This window comes from Dermacentor albipictus, unplaced genomic scaffold (genome assembly GCF_038994185.2).
Source record: "Dermacentor albipictus isolate Rhodes 1998 colony unplaced genomic scaffold, USDA_Dalb.pri_finalv2 scaffold_20, whole genome shotgun sequence".
NCBI lineage: Eukaryota > Metazoa > Arthropoda > Arachnida > Ixodida > Ixodidae > Dermacentor > Dermacentor albipictus.
Window position 1 is genome coordinate 1,484,576 of NW_027225574.1, and position 22,079 is coordinate 1,506,654.

The 22,079-nt window shown below is 44.2% G+C and overlaps 1 protein-coding gene and 1 long non-coding RNA gene across 3 annotated transcripts in view; one reads left to right on the forward strand and one right to left on the reverse strand.

Annotated features, from left to right (window-relative positions):
- LOC139052226 (uncharacterized) overlaps window positions 1-22,079 on the reverse strand; it is a 723,436-nt gene that overhangs the window by 30,851 nt on the left and 670,506 nt on the right. The window contains exons 15-16 of one of the 2 annotated variants that reach the window (XM_070529323.1): window positions 17,699-17,869; window positions 2,381-2,542 (exon numbers count right to left, since the gene is read on the reverse strand). In XM_070529323.1, the coding sequence (XP_070385424.1) occupies window positions 2,381-2,542; window positions 17,699-17,869 (333 nt within the window). Of the gene's footprint in view, window positions 1-2,380; window positions 2,543-17,698; window positions 17,870-22,079 lie in introns of those variants that run through there. The other variant, XR_011509795.1, reaches the window with a different exon arrangement.
- Window positions 1-22,079, forward strand: part of LOC139052230 (uncharacterized) — a 153,905-nt gene that overhangs the window by 23,526 nt on the left and 108,300 nt on the right. Inside the window, exon 6 of the long non-coding RNA XR_011509797.1 lies at window positions 10,208-10,299. This is a non-coding gene — a long non-coding RNA (uncharacterized lncRNA). The remainder of the gene's footprint in view (window positions 1-10,207; window positions 10,300-22,079) is intronic.

Below are 22,079 nucleotides of genomic sequence, written 5' to 3' on the forward strand. Positions count from 1 at the left end.
AGCCAAAGCAAGACTTTTACTTGTCTATTTCAAACTGGAAAAAGCGGCGACGACATGCAGACAAACCACATTACCTTCCACAAAGCTAGTGAAAAACACGAGCAGCCAGGGGCACGGCCGAAGTCCGCACCGGCAGAATAGAGCTCTCGTCGCGTCCATCACTTTTGCGACACCTTTTTAAAAAGAATATACGGAGCCAAGCCAAATCATTATTTAGCGTATATTTGGATGAACATAACGCTTTCGGGCCCTAAGCGTTGCAACAACCAGGGACGCAGGAACGGCGGCCTACACATAAAAGGATAATTAGTTTTTCTAAGCAATCTCTGCACCAAATTTGACGAGGTTTGTTGCATTTAAAAGAAAAACCTAAAATCTAGTGACTGTTGGTTTCGAATTTTTGAGTTTGGTCGTCAATTTATTGTTAAAAATCGGCAAAAATCGAAAATTTTGAACAAATAAAACTATCAAGTTTACAACTTTGAAACTCAACAACCAAAAATGGTAATACAATTCTGTCAATTGCATTTATTAGTACATCTAAAGCAGACACAATTGATATGTTACACAAGAATATCAAAAAATTTAGAAATACGGAAGTACAGCTTTTGTAGAACCCTTGTAAACAACGTTACAAATTCACGTAAGATGTAAAATGACATGTTGAATTTGTCCGCTTTGAATGATCTAATGGATGCCGTTTACAGCACCACGATATCTGATTTTGATGCAGATCTATGAATTTGTACACTGTGCTTTTATTTTTTCCAACTGTCGAATATTTGAAAATCTTTTAAACAAAGTTTACGCCCTAAATCGAAATTTCGCTTGCAACGGTGACTCGAGTTTATCTTTCTCTCTGAAATGCAACAAATTTAATTAAGATCGGTACAGTGGTTATAATAGAAAAAGGTTTTTTTGTTTTACATGTATTTGAATAGGCCGCGTCAGAGTTGGGCTTGAGCTAAAGCTTCCCGCTAATGTTTCGCGCAGTTTAGGTTCAGGATCCTGAAGATCTGGCCAAAGTGCGTCATTGTAGGATGATCTTCATGCCCACCGAAGCTTTTCACCACGCCAAAGAAGCGCTACAAAAAGAAAGATGAGGTCAGTGTCTGAACACACAAACCAGAATAAATATCGTCGGCTTTTCCACTCCGTGAAGATGGTTTCTAGGCTGAAACCTGCGGCCCCTGTGTTTATCACTGGCTTAATCCCGAGGGTTCATTAAAGTATTTCTCAATTATGAGGCTACACACACAAGCGGCTGCGACGGAGGGAACGACGTCATTGACGGTATGCCCGCAGTCCGCCGCTGCGCTTGCGTTCGATGTGTCGAGTTTGCTCGGTGGCGTGGTTAGCAGCTTTGTACCCGCCATTTGCCGCTTGTGATCCTTCAAAATTAAATTTCTTCAAAATTAAATCTGTCCATTACGTAAGACAATGAGTGGCTCATACCCCCGTAAACGCGGCCTCCCCATTACGACGACAGAAGAGAAGTGAAATTCTATGCTGGAATGATGAACGGTAACCCAGCCAGCTGTAGAAAAAGACGACGAATGCCGGAGCAGTGGCATGAGCACGTGCCGTGGATTTCGCAGAAAGTTCCTGCTGCGGCGCCAAGCCCACCTTATATCACGTTACATGGGGATGCGTTCACAATCAACAAATGCTTCAAATAAAAGACCCGAATGCGGAGCAGCAGGAGAGGGTGCTCTGCAGCAGCGACCCGTAAGTCCAGCATGGACTAGTAAAGCACGCTCACGAAGTAGCCACCTTCAATGGTGCCCTGCAATAGGGGCGTCAACCCTGCGCAGATGGGGAAGAAGACCGTGAAGACGGCTGACCACAACTGCCACCGCTAATTTCTAACCAATTAGAGGAAATAAAATTTTTCCTCCTCCTCCTCCTCCTCCTGCCGGTCGGCACGAGGAATCGCTCTGTTCCACACCGAGCGAAGCGTCGCATTCCTGGGAGCACAGAGAAAGTTGCGCGCCGAACTGTCGACATCGTTCCTATAGCCGCCTATGCAGCCAGGTACGCAGGTGGTCGGCATCGTCTGCTGATATTCTTAACAAACTTGGCGGAGGCTACAGTTTCGCGGATGACATGCTTGCTCAAATTCGCCGTCAACCACGAGCCACAGAACACACCAACGCGGCACTGCGTGCTCAGTCCGGCCCGCCCGCGTACCCGGCTAGTGAGGAAGCGAAGCTCGGCAGGGACTTCAAGCTGGGCGCGACTGCAGCGCCACGAAGGCGCGGGCGGGTGGCGGTTCCGCGCAACGGCGCGGAGTTTGAAATCTAAAGCTAGTCTAGTAATGTTGGCCGTAACCAAGTGTATACATTTTGCCAAGGCGTGCAAAACCAAAGGCGGGGTTTACCTTGCACGTGGTGAGGGGGGTACAACAGGGCGTAGCTTCATGCTTCTCGTCTTCTGCGTCAGCCACCGCTGCGGCGATGGCCGACCTCTTCGTAGTGGTTGCAGCCCGCTTGAAGGCCGCCGATGGGCGCTGGCGCTGGCGTGGGCGCCCTAGACCGACTGCCTGCAGATCGCGGACACCATTACCGAAACACTGCTTAGGTATGCAGGCAGCAACAAAGGCGGCATGCCACAGCTCATGGGTTGGAGCACACCTTCAGGGAGTTGCTACAAGTATACTGAGAGCATGAGTGCGTTGTTCACTGATTTCAGTGCGACGCAGGCGTCTAGCATGTGTATGACTTTTCTAGTAGCAGAAGCGCTTGTGAAGCTGTGCTCAATAAAATAAATTTGATTCTGGTGCCATAAACGCGGTCTGATAGTGAGGCACAACGTAAGGAAGGGGGGGGGGGTTACCTTAGTCCTCCTTACTGATTAATCCTTACCACTTGTTTCTTTTTTTTTTAACAAGCACCCAATGCACGCGTACGCGAGCGTCATTGCATTCTGCCCTTATTGGAACGTATGACCGCCGCCGAGATGGAACTCGCGACATGGAGCTCAGCAGATGTACACCTCTGCACTGCCACTGCGGGTGAAAGTATATCCAGAAGGCTGCACTTGCTCCGTCATCACTGCCTGCGGTTAACTGGTTTTACAGCAAGAGAAAATAAGACAAAGGGAAAAACAGGAAGGTATAACCTACTGAGAGTTATCGGTTTGCCATCCTGCAATGAGTGTTGCGAGGTCACGGTGATAGAAACATGGCACAAATACAGATGACATGATCAGCACGCATGCCAAAGAAAAAAAATGAACGGCAACTGACAACATTTCTATGCAAGTTCTCAAACACCGGTTGCTTGCAAGAAGCACAATAACTCTAGCGCGGCCTCGTTCTGCGACGACGGGTCATGCCCGTGCTGTAGAATTCATTGTTCCGAGAAAGACCGACCGTCCAACAGGTTCCCTATAGTGAAACCCGACTGGTCACCACGCTGCATACATGCGAGCAATGATAGGAAATATTTGGTAGTTTTTTATTTGGAATCCCAGAGCTTGCAAGCCGTGGTGTCACCGCGTGCATATGTGGAACGCGTGGACATATCCAAAAGCCACGCCGAGTCATAGTCGACACAAAATGTTCTACTCATTTTAGAGACCACGTATTCTAGAGAAACACCAGGTGCTGTTTTAGTGCTGTTGACGTCCAATACAACACTTTGGATTCGAATGGTGCCGTACGCTGGGGAGCTCCAGATGAAATTTGGTACTGTGGTTCTTATGGGCCTAAACAGGCGCTTCCCATGATGCCGTCTTCTAAGTATGACCTCCATAATTTGGGTAGCGCAATCAAGACCTCTTGTTGAGGTTTGAAATCCAATGTATAACCGCACTGACAGTAGACTTAAGAAACGTATTCGTGGCGGTATAACAGTCCAACCTGAGCGCGTGACAAAAAGAAAGTGAAGACGTTGTGACGCCGACAAGTACTTGTATATCGGCATAGGCTTTTCCCCGCTTCATGGCTTGCAAGGCCCTTCTGATCTCATCTATAGTTATAGGAGGAGTATCTGTATTTCTGAATAGAGTACTGCTGAGTCACCTGGGTGCTCTACAGGTCACTATAGAATTCTTCCGCTGCTTTTATTATACCTTCGAGATTGCTGATAATATTACCCTACTTATCTTTCAGTGCATACATCTTGGTTTATCCTATGCCAAGTTTCCTTTTCACTGAGTTCAGGCTGCGTCCACTTTTTTCGGCTTCTTCAGTCTTTCTCATGTTATAATTTCTAATATTGCTTATTTTCGCTTTGTTGATCAGTTTTGACAGTTCTACGAATTCTATCTTATCTCTTGAGTTGGGCACTTTCATTCTTTGTTGTTTCTTTATTAGGCCCTTTGTTGCTTGGGAGAGGTTGCCTACTGGTTGCCTTGGTGCCTTGCCTCCCATTTCACTTGCTGCCTCTGAAGCCAGCGTCAATACGGTTTCATTCATTACCTCTATGTCATTATCATCATCACTTTTTTCTAGATTGCATATTTGCTTGCAAGTGCCAGCCAAAATTTGTCTGCGTTTATCCTTACTGCCTCTAAGTTGACCTGTTTTTTCTTGACCCATTTTACTCTTTCTCTGTTCAAATTGAGGTGAATACTGGCCCTCACTAACCTAAAATTACTGCACTTTACCCGACCTATCACTTCTACATACTGCACTATGCTGGGATCAGCAGAAAGTATGAAATCAATTTCATTTCTTTTTTTACCATTAGGGCTTTTCCAGGTCTCCTTTCTGTTGCTACGCTTCCTGAAAAAGGTGTTCATTATTTTCAGCTCATTCCTTTCTGCGAATTCTACCAGCATCTCTCCTCTAGTGTTTCTAGAATCGACACCGTAGTTGCCAACTGCCTATTCACCCGCCTGCTTTTTCCCCGCTCTTGCATTGAAGTTACCCATTACTGCATTATACAATGTTTGCACTTTTCGCATCGCTAATTCAACATCTTCATAAAACTGATCTACTTCCTCATCTTCGTGACAGGACGTTGGAGTGTAGGTTTGTACTACCTTTAATCTATACATCTTATTTAGTCTGATTACAACTACTACTACCCTCTCGTTGATACTGTAGAATTCGTCAATGTTGCCTGCTATGTCCTTATGAATTAGGAATCCTACCCCATATTGCTTCTTATCTGGGAGACGTCTATACCAGCGGACATGGCCGTTTTTCAGCAATGTGTAAGCCTCACCAGCTATTCTAATCTCACTAAGGCCGATATTATACCAAACAATGTCTGATAGTTTTTCGAAGAGTCCTGCTAAGCTAGCCTCACTCGAGTGGGTTCGGGTGTTAAACGTTGGAAGGGTCAGTTTGCATGGGCAGCCTGTCGAGACCCAGAGATTCTTAGCACCCTCTGCTGCGTTGCAAGCCTGGCCTCGGTCTGATGCTCCGCAGTCGCTGGGGACTGAGGGCCATTGGTTAATCGAAGATATCATTAGGTATAGGCAGGTAGTGGCCGAATACTACACCAGGGAGGCCAATTCCTGTTCTGGTAAGGTAGTGTCGTTGTTCAAGCTTAGTGGGCCTTCCTAATTTGGTTGTACATGAATTAGTATAGCCCCACTCGCTATAGCTTCAGTATAACTTGAATAATGCAATGAATGATTTTACAACCCAATTACTGCATCTATAAATGGATTGGCAAGCACGTACCATAATACATTAGTGAGCTTAAGAAATAAGCTAACATAATAAATAGTCAGATTTAATACTGTCTTCTTTTTTTGTAAAATTGGAATTTTTGATGCAACTGCGAGAATATGCAGAAGTGTTTGTGTAATGGCTAAAGGGACATGAACTTTGCTTTTTGCCTGATCTTTTAAGAAACCAGGCAAACTGTAATTGCGGCAGATCTGCCCAACATTTTCATATTTGCAGGGGAAGGAAAGATGTTTAGTACACAGAATGATTACTGCTGACACTGCCAACACATCCTGGTTACAAGAAATGAGTAAAGTGTCAACTGGACTGGTTGTCATTGATAAATAGCACCGATTACATTTTGCACTGTTTTGACGAGGTGCATAAGCAGGTGGCGGACAACCTCTTTCACTATATATATACAGTATCGTAAACAACTTCATTATTTTCCTTGTGCATTGCAAGCACTACCACGAAATGCCACCATTTCAGAGAATGCAACATTTTGACAGGATTTAATGCTGAATCGAACTCATCCACACATGTTATGACTCGTCACTAACAGTGACCAACCACTATTGGCCTCAGAACATCAGAAAAGGTGATGGAAGACACAAAAGACTAGAATCTATGACAAGTGGTGTGCAGAGTCATCAAACAAAAGTCTAAGGCTTTTTGCGGCAAAGGCAATTTACTTGTGCATGACCTTAGGGGGCTGCTTCACTATGGCACAAATGCCTAAGATGCAAGAAGTTTTATTTATTATTACCCAATGAACCTAATTCCAGATTTCATTTTTTTCTTTGATAATTTATGGACGAACCATATTCTTGGGCTTTCCTTTGACATCCGTTATTTTCAAACAGTAATATATTTTAGGTAGTTTTTCAAGTATAACAAAAATGCTGGTTTTGCAAATTTTGGTGTTGCATCACTGGATATACCATTCGGCCTGATACAACCTTTACGCCACAATATATGCATGTGCCAACAATGTACAGCACCCAATGGGTGTAGAATGGACCTCACCTTTAAGGAAACATTCTGCACTTCGTTAAATAGTTATGAATAAACTTAGAAACATGCCCTATGTCATGTTTGACAGAATGAACTGTAACGACCTGCCTAATTGCCTGCTTTCTTCTTACTAGATTCTTTGCGCATATGTCGCATCTGTAAGCCTGACATTTGTGTAGGGCACCTAGATTCGAAACTTAATACTGACTTAAAGAATGTGTTAAATTCGTGCAATTTGAACCAACTCAATATAAACTCGTCTAAAACTAAATTTCATTCATGTCCTACCAACGCTCATCCGCATTCATTCCTCCGCTTTAACTTGGTAATAATCTTATTGCACATAGTACTTCCTGAAGGGGATCACGGTCACTGATCAAGTCTGATTTATAATCCGGCATTTCGGAACCGGGCACGCTTTCCTTGTTGACTGAGTTGGACAGAAAATCGTCACCACATATGTAGCCAGCACGTGACATAACAAACCTGCGTAAATGGCAGGCAGAGTCCCTGGTGTCCGATTCATTGTAGCTGGCGTCGCTTGAATGATTAGCGATTCTAGCAGCCACCGGGATGACATGTTCTTTTCTTTAGCAACAACAGTGGCATTGTCCCAGTCAGTCTTGTGACTATGTTCCTGCGCATGCTCGGCAATGGCATTCGTCGTGTGACTATTATTACTTATATCACGTTTGTGGTTCTTGAGGCGTCTGGAGAACTTCCCTGTTTCACTAATATATTTTTTGTGGCAATCAGTGCATAGTATTTTATACACGACTCATAAACAAAAAGATAGAGGACATCACGCTGAGTGAAGATGACGCCACGGTCTCATTCGACGTCACACCGCTTTTGACTAGTGTCACAGTGAATTTCGCGATACCCATGTGCAAAGAAGGCCTAGAAGCAGACAGTCGTCTTCCTGGTCGCATGCCCTTTGACGTCCCCGAACTTAGCGAGCTGCTGTGGTTTTGTCTAAGCAATACGTATTTTTCTTATGGTGGCAGCCTTTATCAGCAAACGCATGGCACGGTGATGGGAGCGCGAATATCGGTAACCCCGGCCAATCTAGTAATAGAAGCCTGGAAGCCTTGAAAGGAGAGGTACTGGCCACATTCAAACCGGCGCCTAAATTTTTTTATCGCTATGTAAAATGGCTGCTTCTGTATTTTGAAGAAGCAAGACATCGAAAGCTTACCGGACTACCTGACTGCCTAAAATGCACACATACAGTTCACCGTTGAACATGAGAGGGACAATTTGTTGCCTTTATTGAATGTATTGGTTCATCGGGATGGGGGCGCTCTCGCCTTCTGAGTATACAGGAAGCCTGCGCACATAGGTTGTTACCTTAGGTTTAACTCTTGTTATCCTGTCGGCCACAACACATCCGTAGTATTCTTGATAACACGCGCCATACGCGTCTCCTCAGGCGACGATGCACTAAAAAAGGAGTTACAGACGATCCACCGTGAGCTAACCCGCAACGGCTGCCTTAGTAGTTCCATATACAGGACCGAGAAGCGGATATTACAGCCAAGCTCGGAGAACAACACGACAATCTGTGCACGTGCAGCCATCCCTTACGGCCGAGGAATCAGCGACGCACTGTCGCGCGTATCTTCAACATACGACTTGCGCATTTCCCACATCCCGACCAGCAAGCTTCGGAACCAGCTAATGAATGTGAAAGACAGGTTACTTGTCTAATCATTCCCAGGAGTCGTGTATAAGACACCATGCGCTGATTGCCACAAAGTATATATTGGTGAAACAGGGAAGGTCTCCAGATGCCTCAAGAACCATAAACGTGACGTAAGGAATAATAGTCACACGACGAACACCATTGCCGAGAATGCGCAGGAACATAGTCACAGGATTGACTGGGACAATGCTACTGTTGTTGCCAAAGAAATTAAGATGTCATCCCGCCGGCTGATAGAATCGCCAATCATTCACTCGACGCCAGCTATGATGAAACAGACACCAGGGACTATGCCTGCCATGTACGCACGCTTGTTACATCACGTGCTGGGTACATAACTGATGATGATTTCCTGTCCAACTCAGTAAGTAAGGAACCCGTGCGCGCTTCCGAAACGTCGGATTATACATCAGACTTGGTCAGTGACCGTGATCCCCTTCATTTCCATGCCTGACCAGACAAACTTTCGTCGAACCCTTGATTATAGTACTTCCTGTAACTATTTGGGTGTAGAACTTGATTATAACCTTAAATTTTAACAACACATAGCCAACATTAGGCAGAAAGCAACATATGGAATAAGGACACTTTTAAAAGCGCGGTATGCATTGAACCGCTAAACACTTACCCACTTACAATCATTACAAGTATTGCAAAACCAGGCTGTTAGAGTTACATCTAGTTTGAACAATTTCAATTCCAAACAGTTATTACGTAACCGTAATATTCTTACTCTAGATGAGCTTATTAACTTGAATCTTGGTACATTTTTATACCAACAACTAGGCAACACTCACTGCAACAGTCTGATACCTCTTGTCTAATGAATACTAATCTTAAGCGATTTGCACTAAGCAATAATATTATTCTTCCCAAGGTACGCATAAATTATGGTTAGCAGAGTATCCATTTTTTGTCGATTTCCTTCTGGAACACACTACCTCCTACAATAAATCATGTATATCATTTCAACTTAAAATAGAACTTAAAGACCACATTATCACCTGCAACCACTTAAATCTTTTTTTTTCATTTCTCTCTTCCAAATGTACGTTTTGTTAAAACTTATGCTACACTAATAAAGGTTTGCTTCGTTGTGTTTCATTATCCATTTACTTTAATAATGGCATAATTAGTCAAGTATCATAATAAATAATATACCTTTTTACGATAATGTTTGTAGCTAATTTGTATTAGCACTGCTAAACATAAACCAATAGTATGTTTCCTATTTTCTTAATTTTTTACAACATTTGGTGCAAGTGTTTATATTATACATATTCGCTGTACAGGAGGTCCCATTAGTCTTTGACCTCGGGACCTCCTCCAGTATAATATTACCTTGTACTGTATGCTGTCTATTTATAATAAACCCTCATTCATTCATTCAATGGAATGGTTTTTAATGTCTAAGGAAATACCAAATTATTTCATTGGCTCTGTATATTAGACAAGCTTTCCCAAATATTAACTACTGTACTTTTTAAGTGATTTAGGTTTCTGAAACCTGTACTGATGCCAATAATCTACAGATGTAAATTTAATGAGATCAACATTAAAATAAACAAGTACAGATACATAAGTAAAGGAAGATCAGTATTTTATTTACTTATTTAGTACATACTACAGATCTTTCGGTCCTAGCAGAGGGGCAATAGAATGCATACAAACAAAAGAGAACAAATTAGGAACAAGCGAATATAAATTTGTACAATTTTTAGTCACACTCTGTCTGTCAACTCCCATTCCAGTCTGATAATGTCCTGGTAACTAAAAAACTAAATTTAAACGTGTCAGTTCAAGCACAACAGGGTGTTAGTGAGTCCGGTGATGCTGTCTTGTGTGCCCTGTTATTGCAGGTGTTATGTAAGTCGATGGTTTAATTTCGAGCCTGTTGTTGAGAAGAAGGGAAAGGAATTCAAGCCTTAGCAGCTTTCGGAGTGATTCAAGAGTGAGTATGGAATTTTCTGTCATAATTTTAGAGGTAGAGTCCAGTCTTACGAATTTATGAAATATAAACCTAACTACCTTTCTTGGCATTTTTCAAGACGCACAATATTTGACTTCGTGTAAGGGTCCCGTGATATACATGCATACTCTAACTTTGGTCTAATGAAAGTAAAATAACACAGTTATTTCACATTAGGAGGGGCATTTCTCAGTTTGTGTCTTAGTAAACAGAGTTTGCGGAAAGCAGGACAAATATCATTAATGTGCATATTGCACGACAATGTGGAAGTCAAAATAACACCTGTGTATTTGTAATTGTTGGTCTCACGCAGAGCTGAAGAACCTAGCGTATAAGTTAGTGGTTCTTCTTTAAGACTAATAGAAAGAAATACGTATTTATCAGCGTTAATGAACATACCCCTTTCATTACACCACTTCATTATGTTATTTAAATTTTTTTCGAGGACCGTCTGATCATTCTGACAAATTATATCACTGTATAAAATACAATCATCGGCAAACAGTCTAATTTGCGCACCGGGAGTTATGGTTTTAACAACGTCATTTATATAGATTAGCAACGGTAAAGGCCCCAAGACGCTACCTTCGGGCACCCTCGATATGACTGGGAGAGTGGCCGAGCTATGTTCCCGAATTGTAACGCAGTGAGTGTACTTGCTCAGGTAAGCAATAATCCAGTTTATGAAAATGACAGGTATGCCAATAATTCTAATTTAGAATAAAAATTTGTCGTGTGGAACCTGATGGAAGCCTTTTCTGAAATCTAAAATATTACATCTATACGACCATTATTGTCTCGCGATAAACCAAACGAATGAATCACTTATACTAATTACTGCAGCACATGACAAGATTTTGTTCACATAACGCTGCCAATAAAAATGACTACACTAATTTATGATGGACCAAATAAAACTGCTCTTTTCGGCATTCATCAGTGTAATAAGTAAAACCACTACAAAATAACCCAGGCACTGCAAATGTTTTGATTATATTACAGAACTGCGATTGGGTTGTTCCAAAACTGGTCTTGCTGAATTGCCTAAAGAGTTCAAATTAGGCTGGAAATGCAAAGTGTTTAGCTTGTAAACAAAATGTTATTGACAATATGCCTTATAATGTCAACAATATGGTGCTTCCAGAAAAGCAAACAAGAAAAATGTATGCGATTTCTTTGGCACTTACCACACTTAGTTTCACTTATACTTTACCAGATGTAGTACCAAATAAGGTTAACTTGTAAAAAAACACAAAGCTATTTTAAACGCATAAAATTATTCAATGGAAATTTTGATGACCATAAATTTTACAGAAATAAAAGGTGGCAAGCCTATGCTGCCAGTTCAACAGAAATCCTTTACAATATTGAACAGCCTCAATGAAAACTTGGTGTTAAGCTCTCATTCTAGTTTAGAAGACAATGTCCCCAATGACTAAATCAGTACAGTACCTTACTACGGCAACAGTAAAAAACGTTGCATAATTTGACTCCCTTAAGTTAGCTTCGCCGCAGTACATCCGTGCCTGGCGGTGATCATAATAAACGGCAAAGGGGGTGACTGTTACAGATAATGCGTATGCGTGTTCCTTAATTGTGCACGCGCGCACCCGCCGTTTTAGGCGCACCACTCACACGTGTTAAAAATTATCTCGGGCACGGCTTTGGAGATTTGAACACTTCTTGCACCTATGATACGCACCGCGAATCATCATCATTATCATCATCAGCCTGGTCACGCCCACTGCAGGGCAAAGGCCTCTCCCATATTTCTCCAACAACCCCGGTCACGTACTAATTGTCCCCATGCCGTCCCTGCAAACTTCTTAATCTCATCCGCCCACTTAACTTTCTGTCGCCCCCTGCTACGCTTCCCTTCCCTTGGAATCCAGTTCGTAACCCTTAATGACCATCGGTTATCTTCCCTCCTCATTACAGGTCCTGCCCATGCCCATTTCTTTTTCTTGATTTCAACTAAGACGTCAATAACTCGTGTTTGTTCCCTCACCCAATCTGCTCTTTTCCTATCCCTTAACGTTACACCTATCATTCTTCTTTCCATAGCTCGTTGCGTCGTCCTCAATTTGAGTAGAACCCTTTTCGTAAGCCTCCAGGTTTCTGCCCCGTAGGTGAGTACTGGTAAGACACAGCTATTATACACTTTGCTTTTGAGGGATAATGGCAACCTGCTGTTCATGATCTGAGAATGCCTGCCAAAGGCACCCCAGCCCGTTCTTATTCTTCTGAATATTTTCGTCTCATGATCCGGATCCGCAGTCACTACCTGCCCTAAGTAGATGTATTCCCTTACGACTTCCAGTGCCTCGCTGCCTATTGTAAATTGCTGTTCTCTTCCGAGACTGTTAAACATCACTTTAGTTTTCTGCAGATTAATTTTTAGACCCACTCTTCTGCTTTGCCTCTCGAGGTCAGTGAGCATGCATTGCAGTTGGTCCCCTGAATTACTAAGCAAGGCAATATCATCAGCGAATCGCAAGTTACTATGGTATTCTCCATTAACTTTTATCCCCATTTCTTCCCAATCCATGTCTCTGAATACCTCCTGTAATCACGCTGTGAATAGCATTCGAGAGATCGCATCTCCCTGCCTGACGCCTTTCTTTATTGGGATTTTGTTGCTTTCTTTATGGAGGACTACGGTGGCTGTGGAGCCGCTATAGATATCTTTCAGTATTTTTACATACGGCTCGTCTACACCCTGATTCCGTAATGCCTGCAAGACTGCTGAGGTTTCGTCAGAATCAAATGCTTTCTTGTAATCAATGAAAGCTATATATAAGGGTTGGTTATATTCCGCACATTTCTCTATAACCTGATTGATAGTGTGAATATGGTCTATTGTTGAGTAGCCTTTACGGAATCCTGCCTGGTCCTTTGGTTGACAGAAGTCTAAGGTGTTCCTGATTCTATTTGCGATAACCTTAGTAAATACTTTGTAGGCAACTAAGGTAATCGCAAACAGAATCAGGAATCAGGGTGTGCAGCGGTGGCGTAGAGGTAGAACACCCGCCTCGCGTGCAAGAGGTCCGTGGTTCGAATCCCGGTGCCGGCAACTTTCCACCGGATTAAAAAAAAAATCCGCGTGTTGATAAAATTGCATAAACAGGCCTGGAGTGTGGCCTGATCCCGGTGACCAGAACCGGTAACGCACTCCCTCACCAGAGCAGGATTGGCCACCCTGGTGCAGTACTTGCCACAACCTTCTATATGAACAACACAATCAAACGCACCGCGAATATGAGACCGCAAACCAGTCTCTGGTAGGGTTACTTACTTATACACACACACTGGAAGCCATTATGAGCTGCTTCGGATGTTTGCTGAAGGAATTTCGGCCCCTTGTTTTGGGGTCATGGCCCTATGTGCTCGTACTGTGACCAGAGACGGCGCGTGCCCGCACGTACCTTAGACCCTTACTACGTTTCTGCAAGCAGAATAGTTTTTGTAACAAGCCTTTGCATATCAGACACCTCCAAAAAAATCAATGTAGTAGGAATCACAGTATTAGTCCTCAGAGAGATGAGTAGTTGTGCTTGCAATTTGCACATTCTCCCTTCCCGCAAACCGCAAGACGATGTGTATCATTCACCGCATTACACGGATGTATTGCGGTGGGGCCACTGTGAAACGAGCGCTTCAATGCAATACAAGGATCGGACATTACGGTGAAGCATACTATAGCACATCAATATCCGGCGGCCCGATGTGCAAGCGATGGGCACACAGCACGAAGTTTTAGTTTTTTAAATGTTATTTATTTCCTTAAAGTGTCCAAGAACAGCTTTGCGCCTTAAAATTGGTGCACTTGTGTTACACAAAAGTTAAAGTTATGTGGCGTGAGGAGCATTATCAAACGAACGGACAAGATGAATGCTCGGTTTCCATTTATAAAAAAAACGACCAGTATAAAAAATAAACAACAAAAATACGCGAGATCAAGCGGGTGGGCGCACAACACACACAGAAGTTCACGCTAACAGCCTAACAGCCATTCATAAACCACATACACCAGACGCTTTATGTGCACTGTTTGCTGTCGAGCTCACTTCGAGAGACGGAAAAGTTCCACTCGCATCTGCGTGCTTTCGCAGGACACAGCGACCCCATAGAAACTAACAAAAGAGGCGACGACCGGCGCTGAAACCACATAATCACCTTCTAAAAGACTGCTGGGCAACATGAACACGGGCACAGGCAATTTTCACTGACGCACATAGCACAAGGGCCAAACCACAAACCATTTAAACGACACACTTACAGAAAACTCCACGTATGACTTCATGTTGTCTCCTATTTCATCTCAAGGAACTTGTCTCGTTGACCAATTTACCTTGAACCAACTAGCCAAAGCAAGAGTTTTACTTGTCTATTTCAAACTGGAAAAAGCGGCGACGACATGCAGACAAACCACATTACCTTCCACAAAGCTAGTGAAAAAGACCCACACGACCAGCCAGGGGCACGGCCGAAGTCCGCACCGGCAGAATGGAGCTCTCGTCGCGTCCATCACTTTTGCGAAACCTTTTTAAAACGAATATATGGAGCCAAGCCAAATAATTATTTAGCGTATATTTGGGTGAACCTAACGCTTTCGGGCCCTAAGCGTTGCAACGACCAGGGACGTCAGGAACGGCGGCCTACACGTAAAAGGAGAATTAGTTTTTCTAAGCAATCTCGGCACCAAATTTGACGAGGTTTGTTGCATTTAAAAGAAAAACTTAAAATCTAGCGACGGTTGGTTTCGAATTTTTTAGTTGGGTCGTCAATTTATTGTTAAAAATCGGCAAAAATCGACAAGTTTCAAAAAATGAAACTATCAAGTTTACAACTTGGAAACTCAACCAAAAATGGTAATACAATTCTGTCAATTGCATTTAATAGTACATCTAAAGCAGGCACAATTGATATGTTACAGAAGAATATCAAAAAATTTAGAAATACGGAAATACAGCTTTTGTAGAACCCTAGTAAACAACGTTACAAATTCACGTAAGATGTAAAATGACATGTTGAATTTGTCCGCTTTGAATGATCTAATGGACGCCGTTTACAGCACCGCGATATCTGATTGTGATGCATATCTATGAATTTGTACACTTTGTGCTTTTATTTTTTCACTGTCGAATATTTGAAAATCTTTTAAACAAAGTTTACGCCCTAAATCGAAATCCCGCTTGCAACGGTGACTCGAGTTTATCTTTCTCTCTCAAATGCAACAAATTTATTTAAAATGGGTCCAGTGGTTTTCTCAGAAAAAGGTTTTTTTGTTTTACATGTATTTGAATAGGCCGCGTCGGAGTTGGGCTTGAGCTAAAGCTTCCCGCAAATGTTTCGCGCAGTTTAGGTTCAGGATCCTGAAGATCTGGGCAAAGTGCGTGACTGTAGGATGATATTCATGCCCACCGAAGCTTTTCACCACGCCAAAGAAGCGCTACAAAAAGAAAGATGAGGTCAGTGTCTGAACACACAAACCAGAATAAATATCGCCGGCTTTTCCACTCCGTGAAGATGGTTGCGAGGCTGAAACCTGCGGCCCCTGTATTTATCACTGGCTTAATCCCGAGGGTTCATTAAAGTATTTCTCAATTATGAGGCTACACACACAAGCAGCTGCGACGGAGGGAACGGCCGCCGTCCGCCGCTGCGCTTGCGTTCGATGTCTCGAGTTTGCTTCTCGAGTTTGCCTTGTGCCCGCCATTTGCCTCTTATGATCCTTCGAAATTAAATTTCTTCAAAATTAAATCTGTCCATTACGTAATACCTGTGTCACACGGGCACATTTGGAAGGCCTTCCAGTCGACGGCCTTCGAAACGCCACAACTCTATCGACTCAAAGGAGTTGTCGCGCTGCTACACGGCACTTTTGAAAGGCCGTTGAGCGGTTCAGACGTTTCTCGCAAAATTGTGTGGCGCTGCGGATCTTTATTTTCGTTTTCATGTCACGAAAAGTTAAGCAACATTAAAACCTCTTAAAAGCCCTATAATTTCTTTTGTTTGTTTATACACAAACATTTGTTTATACATCGCCATACATATATGTTTAGTTTTCAAGTTGTTGAGTAGCGAAACTGCGGCAACGCTTTTGCCGCTCGATGCGGCCGCCGTTTTGGTGTGTGTTCGCATATGTCAAGTGGCAAAAATACTTTATTGAATAATTAATAGCACTCATATATAGTATTTTTAGAGCATTTTGGTTTGATGTTTTTTTCTAACCGTGAGTACGAGCACACTGTGAACGAGAGGGCAGTGTCCGCTTCCGTTGCTCAAAGGCCGTCGAGATTTCGATAGAGTTGTAAGGTGCTCCGTTGACTCGATAGACCTTTGACTCGACGGCCTTCGAAACGGCCCGTGTGACAGCTCGAATTTGACCTTTGAGTCAACTGACTACCGGTTGGAAGGCCTTCCAAACACCCGTGTGACACGGGTATAAGACAATGAGTGGCTCATACCCCCGTAAACGCGGCCTCCCCATTACGACGACAGAAGAGAAGTGAAATTCTATGCTGGAATGATGAACGGTAACCCAGCCAGCTGTAGAAAAAGACGACGAATGCCGGAGCAGTGGCATGAGCACGTGCCGTGGATTTCGCAGAAAGTTCCTGCTGCGGCGCCAAGCCCACTTTATATCACATTACATGGGGATGCCTTCACAATCAACAAATGCTTCAAATAAAAGACCCGAATGCGGAGCAGTAGGAGAGGGTGCTCTCCAGCAGTCCAGCATGGACTAGTAAAGCACGCTCACGAAGTAGCCACCTTCAGTGGTGCCCTGCAATAGGGGCGTCAACCCTGCGCAGATGGGGAAGAAGACCGGGAAGACGGCTGACCACATCTGCCACCGCTAATTGCTAACCAATCAGAGGAAATAAAGTTTTTCCTCCTCCTCCTCCTCCTGCCGGTCGGCACGAGGAATCGCTCTGTTCCACACCGAGCGAAGCGTCGCATTGCTGGGAGCACAGAGAAAGTTGCGCGCCGAACTGTCGACATCGTTCCGATAGCCGCCTATGCAGCCAGGTGCGCAGCTGGTCGGCATCGTCTGCTGATATTCTTAACAAACTCGGCGGAGGCTACAGTTTCGCGGATGACATGCTTGCTCAAATTCGCCGTCAACCACGAACCACAGAACACACCAACGCTGCACTGCGTGCTCAGTCCGGCCCGCCCGCGTACCCGGCTAGTGAGGAAGCGAAGCTCGGCAGGGACTTCAAGCTGGGCGCGACTGCAGCGCCACGAAGGCGCGGGCGGGTGGCGGTTCCGCGCAACGGCGCGGAGTTTGAAATCTAAAGCTAGTCTAGTAATGTTGGCCGTAACCAAGTGTATACATTTTGCCAAGGCGTGCAAAACCAAAGGCGGGGTTTACCTTGCACGTGGTGAGGGGGGTACAGGGCGTAGACTTGTGCGTGGCTTCATGCTTCTCGTCTTCTGCGTCAGCCACCGCTGCGGCGATGGCCGACCTCTTCGTAGTGGTTGCAGCCCGCTTGAAGGCCGCCGATGGGCGCTGGCGCTGGCGTGGGCGCCCTAGACTGACTGCCTGCAGATCGCGGACACCGTTACCGAAACACTGCTTAGGTATGCAGGCAGCAACAAAGGCGGCATGCCACAGCTCATGGGTTGGAGCACACCTTCAGGGAGTTGCTACAAGTATACTGAGAGCATGAGTGCGTTGTTCACTGATTTCAGTGCGACGCAGGCGTCTAGCATGTGTATGACTTTTGCAGTAGCAGAAGCGCTTGTGAAGCTGTGCTCAATAAAATAAATTTGATTCTGGTGCCATAAACGAGGTCTGATAGTGAGGCACAACGTAAGGAAGGGGGGGGGGGTTACCTTAGTCCTCCTCACTGATTAATCCTTACCACTTGTTTCTTTCTTTTTTTTTTGAACAAGCACCCAATGCACGCGTACGCGAGCGTCATTGCATTCTGCCCTTATTGGAACGTATGACCGCCGCCGAGATGGAACTCGCGACATGGAGCTCAGCAGATGTACACCTCTGCACTGCCACTGCGGGTGAAAGTATATCCAGAAGGCTGCACTTGCTCCGTCATCACTGCCTGCGGTTAACTGGTTTTACAGCAAGAGAAAATAAGACAAAGGGAAAAACAGGAAGGTTAACCTACTGAGAGTTATCGGTTTGCTATCCTGCAATAAGTGTTGCGAGGTCACGGTGATAGAAACATGGCACAAATACAGATGACATGATCAGCACGCATGCCAAAAAAAAAAATGAAGGGCAACTGCCAACATTTTTATGCAAGTTCTCAAAAACCGGTTGCTTGCAAAAAGCACAATAACTCTAGCGCCGCCTCGTTCTGCGACGACGGGTCATACCCGTGCTGTAGAATTCATTGTTCAGAGAAAGACCGACCGTCCAACAGGTTCCCTATAGTGAAACCCGACTGGTCACCACGCTGCATACATGCGAGGAATGATAGGAAATATTCGGTAGTTTTTTATTTGGAATTCCCGAGCTTGCAAGCCGTGGTGTCACCGCGTGCATATACGGAACGCGTGGACATATCCAAAAGCCACGCCGAGTCATAGTCGACACAAAATGTTCTACTCATTTTAGAGACCACGTATTCTAGAGAAACACCAGGTGCTGTTTTAGTGCTGTTAACGTCCAATACAACACTTTGGATTCGAATGATGCCGTACGCTCGGGAGCTCCAGATGAACTTTGGTACTGTGGTTCTTATGGGCCTAAACCGCTCGGGAGCTCCAGATGAACTTTGGTACTGTGGTTCTTATGGGCCTAAACAGGCGCTTCCCATGATGCCGTCTTCTAAGTATGATCTCCATAATTCGGGTAGCGCAATCAAGACCTCTTGCTGAGGTTTGAAATCCAATGTATAACCGCACTGATAGTAGAGTTAAGGAACGTATTGGTGGTGGTATAACAGTCTAACCTGAGCGCGTGAAAAAAAGAAAGTGAAGACGTTCTGACACCGACAAGTACTTGTATACCGGCATAGGCCTGTGACTATTGTAACGTCGACCTTATGCTTGTATTGGCCCAAGCGTCGTCTCCACGCCTAGCTCCATTACTCCTTCAAACGTCTTTGGCTTCGGCGCGGCGACAAGCGCGACGGTTTTGAAGTGCGCTTTTACAAATATTGCGAATCATCCTTCGTTACGGTTCAGCGCTGCGGATCTCACAGTCGCTTCGCTGTTCTACAACACGTTCACTGAAGGCGAAAGTAATTGCCGTCTTCCTGTATCAGATCTGTGAAAAGCATGGCGTTTTAATTAACGGATGGCGCCATTTCCTCCACGTTAACTGGAACAAATTTGTAAGTTGCTTCTGCCAACGCTTTGACCGGACCTATCTTTTAAACATGTCCTGCGGAGCTCTGGAATAACCTCCGCCCGAAGCTTGTATGTTGGTTACATTGGTTATATTGAATGAAACATACGAATAACTTGAATCAGATGATGAGTTCTGAAAAAATCCGTAGTGGAGGATCGTTCATGAAAGGAAACATATTCATCGCTTGTATCTGCGAAGGAAAACAATACTCAAATTAAGACTGGCGTAAACATATCTATAACCTGTTCTCGACGGCTTCACAAAAACTGTATTCACTGAAGAAAAAGCTGGAACATGCAACGAAGGATGCCAAATAATTGCTTATAAAACTCTCATACGTCCATCTTTAGAATACGCTTGCATTGTCTGAAGCCCCCACCAAGAAGTTTTAATAGAAAAACTAGAAAGAATCCAGAGAATGGCTGCTCGTCTTATTGCTTCAAGGTACCGAACGACGGACTCGGTAACAACAATTCTGCGTTCGTGTGGGCTTTAGTTGCTGGAAACCCGAAGGAAAAAAGCCAGACTTAAGATTTTTTTCAGATACTTCAAAGGGTTTTGAAGATAAAAACAAGGAAATATATGTCCAGTTCCCTGCAAATCATAGCGAGTAAACAAACCACAGCAGAGCCGTCAAGCCTTATGACGCACGTGTTGATGTTTTTCGTTATTCGTTTTTCCCGGATGTAATTAAAATGTGGAATGCCTTACCTGATGTTGTTATAGATCAAACGAATGGGCACAAATTTGAATGCCTAATTGATATTTTGTATCGTGGAGCATCCAACCTGACGCTATGAAATGTCGAATTTGCTTGTGTTCTACTATTTTCCCTCCCTGTACCAACCCTCAAGCGAGGGTTAACAGTATTAATAATAAAAAAGTAAGATACACAGGTAAAGAAAAATTCGTCGGGGTGCGGCTGCCGAACTGACAGCAGTGCCTTTTCGCCGCGCTTGCTGTACAAAGAGCAGACTATCAGATGATAAGATAACAGGGAATTATTTGACAACTCAGGGCAAAGGAACAATAACTAAGCAAATGAGTTTTGTTAAAACCTGCGAATTAAGTGCATGAAGTTTCATGAACCTTAAGATTGTAATAAACCTGAGCGTAGCCCAAAACGTCAGAGAAAACCGACACGTGGGCCCAAGGAACCTGGAAACAAAGCTTCGCAGAAGAATTCGCCCTTTTTAGAAATTCTTCTTTTTAACTCGGGTAGCTTGCACAGACCGGCAAAAGCTCTGCACCTAATTCTTTCATAGTTGCATGGCTGCACTCAGAGAACGTACCATAATTGGTACGTCTTATCGATGTTTGCAAAACTGCCAGCGGATTCTGGTTGTACACTTTCACTTTCAGGACCTCCGCGTGCGCGCGTGAGCTCACCGAGTCTTCCCCCCCCCCTACTCCTCTATCTATCTCATCTATCTAGTCCTTCATACCCGTCCACCAGGGTAGGGTGGCCAGCCAAACCCAGTTGTGGTTAACGTCCCTGCCTTTCCCTCTTTATTTCCTTTTCCTACCCTTCCTCCTTCAAGATATCTATTGGCACATGTGATCATTTAATCCATTGATGATACCAGTGAACTGAAAGCGTAGACACAGTGTACGTGATACGCCAAATTTAATACCTCAAAATTCTGCACTGGATTCGTCAGTTTAATTTGCTATTTTTGGCCTGCACAGTGAGTGAAGCTCACCCACGCTTCTGAAAGAATGTCCCGATTGTCTTTCTACGGCTGTCCACAGTCGCGAGAAAAAAACATTTTATGGAGTTCCCATTTGAGTGGAATGTGTTTCCAAATTGTTTAAATAAGATACAGTTTCGTAGCAGTGCACATCCAATGCGCATCATTTGTTTCTGCATTTTATTGCAAAATATATTCAAAATAAGACTAAATAGTTCCAGATATTCCTACTGTAACTGTCTGCTCCCTTTTCAGCAAGTATGCTGAAATTTACCTCTGTCTGCGTTTCATATTAATTCGAACTAAGCTGCCAAAACACAGTGCATGGAGACACTGTCCCCTTCGCAGACGGCTTCAAAGATACAGCACGTAACAGAGCGCAACCACCCGCTTCCTACCCGCCCCCCGGAGCCTTGTACGAGAACGAAGACGGCGCACTTGCTGACCGCTTTCCTCGCTTGTGCGCACGAGAGTGAGCCGCCATAGACGGCTCACCCTCATAGGCTTTCCCTGGCACATACCGCATAGGGCGCGCGGTGACCATTTCATCTCCCTTGTATTTTATACGGAACCTCACGGCGACAGCGGCGCCAATGGCTGAAATAGGCTTGGAGTGCCCATATAATATTTATCGCAATGAAACAACAGTGGTTATCACAAGGTTTACACGGTGTGGACTTTCAGCACAGTTCAAGCGCCTTCGTATTTGACGCTGTCATTGCCATCAGGTAACACACACAGTA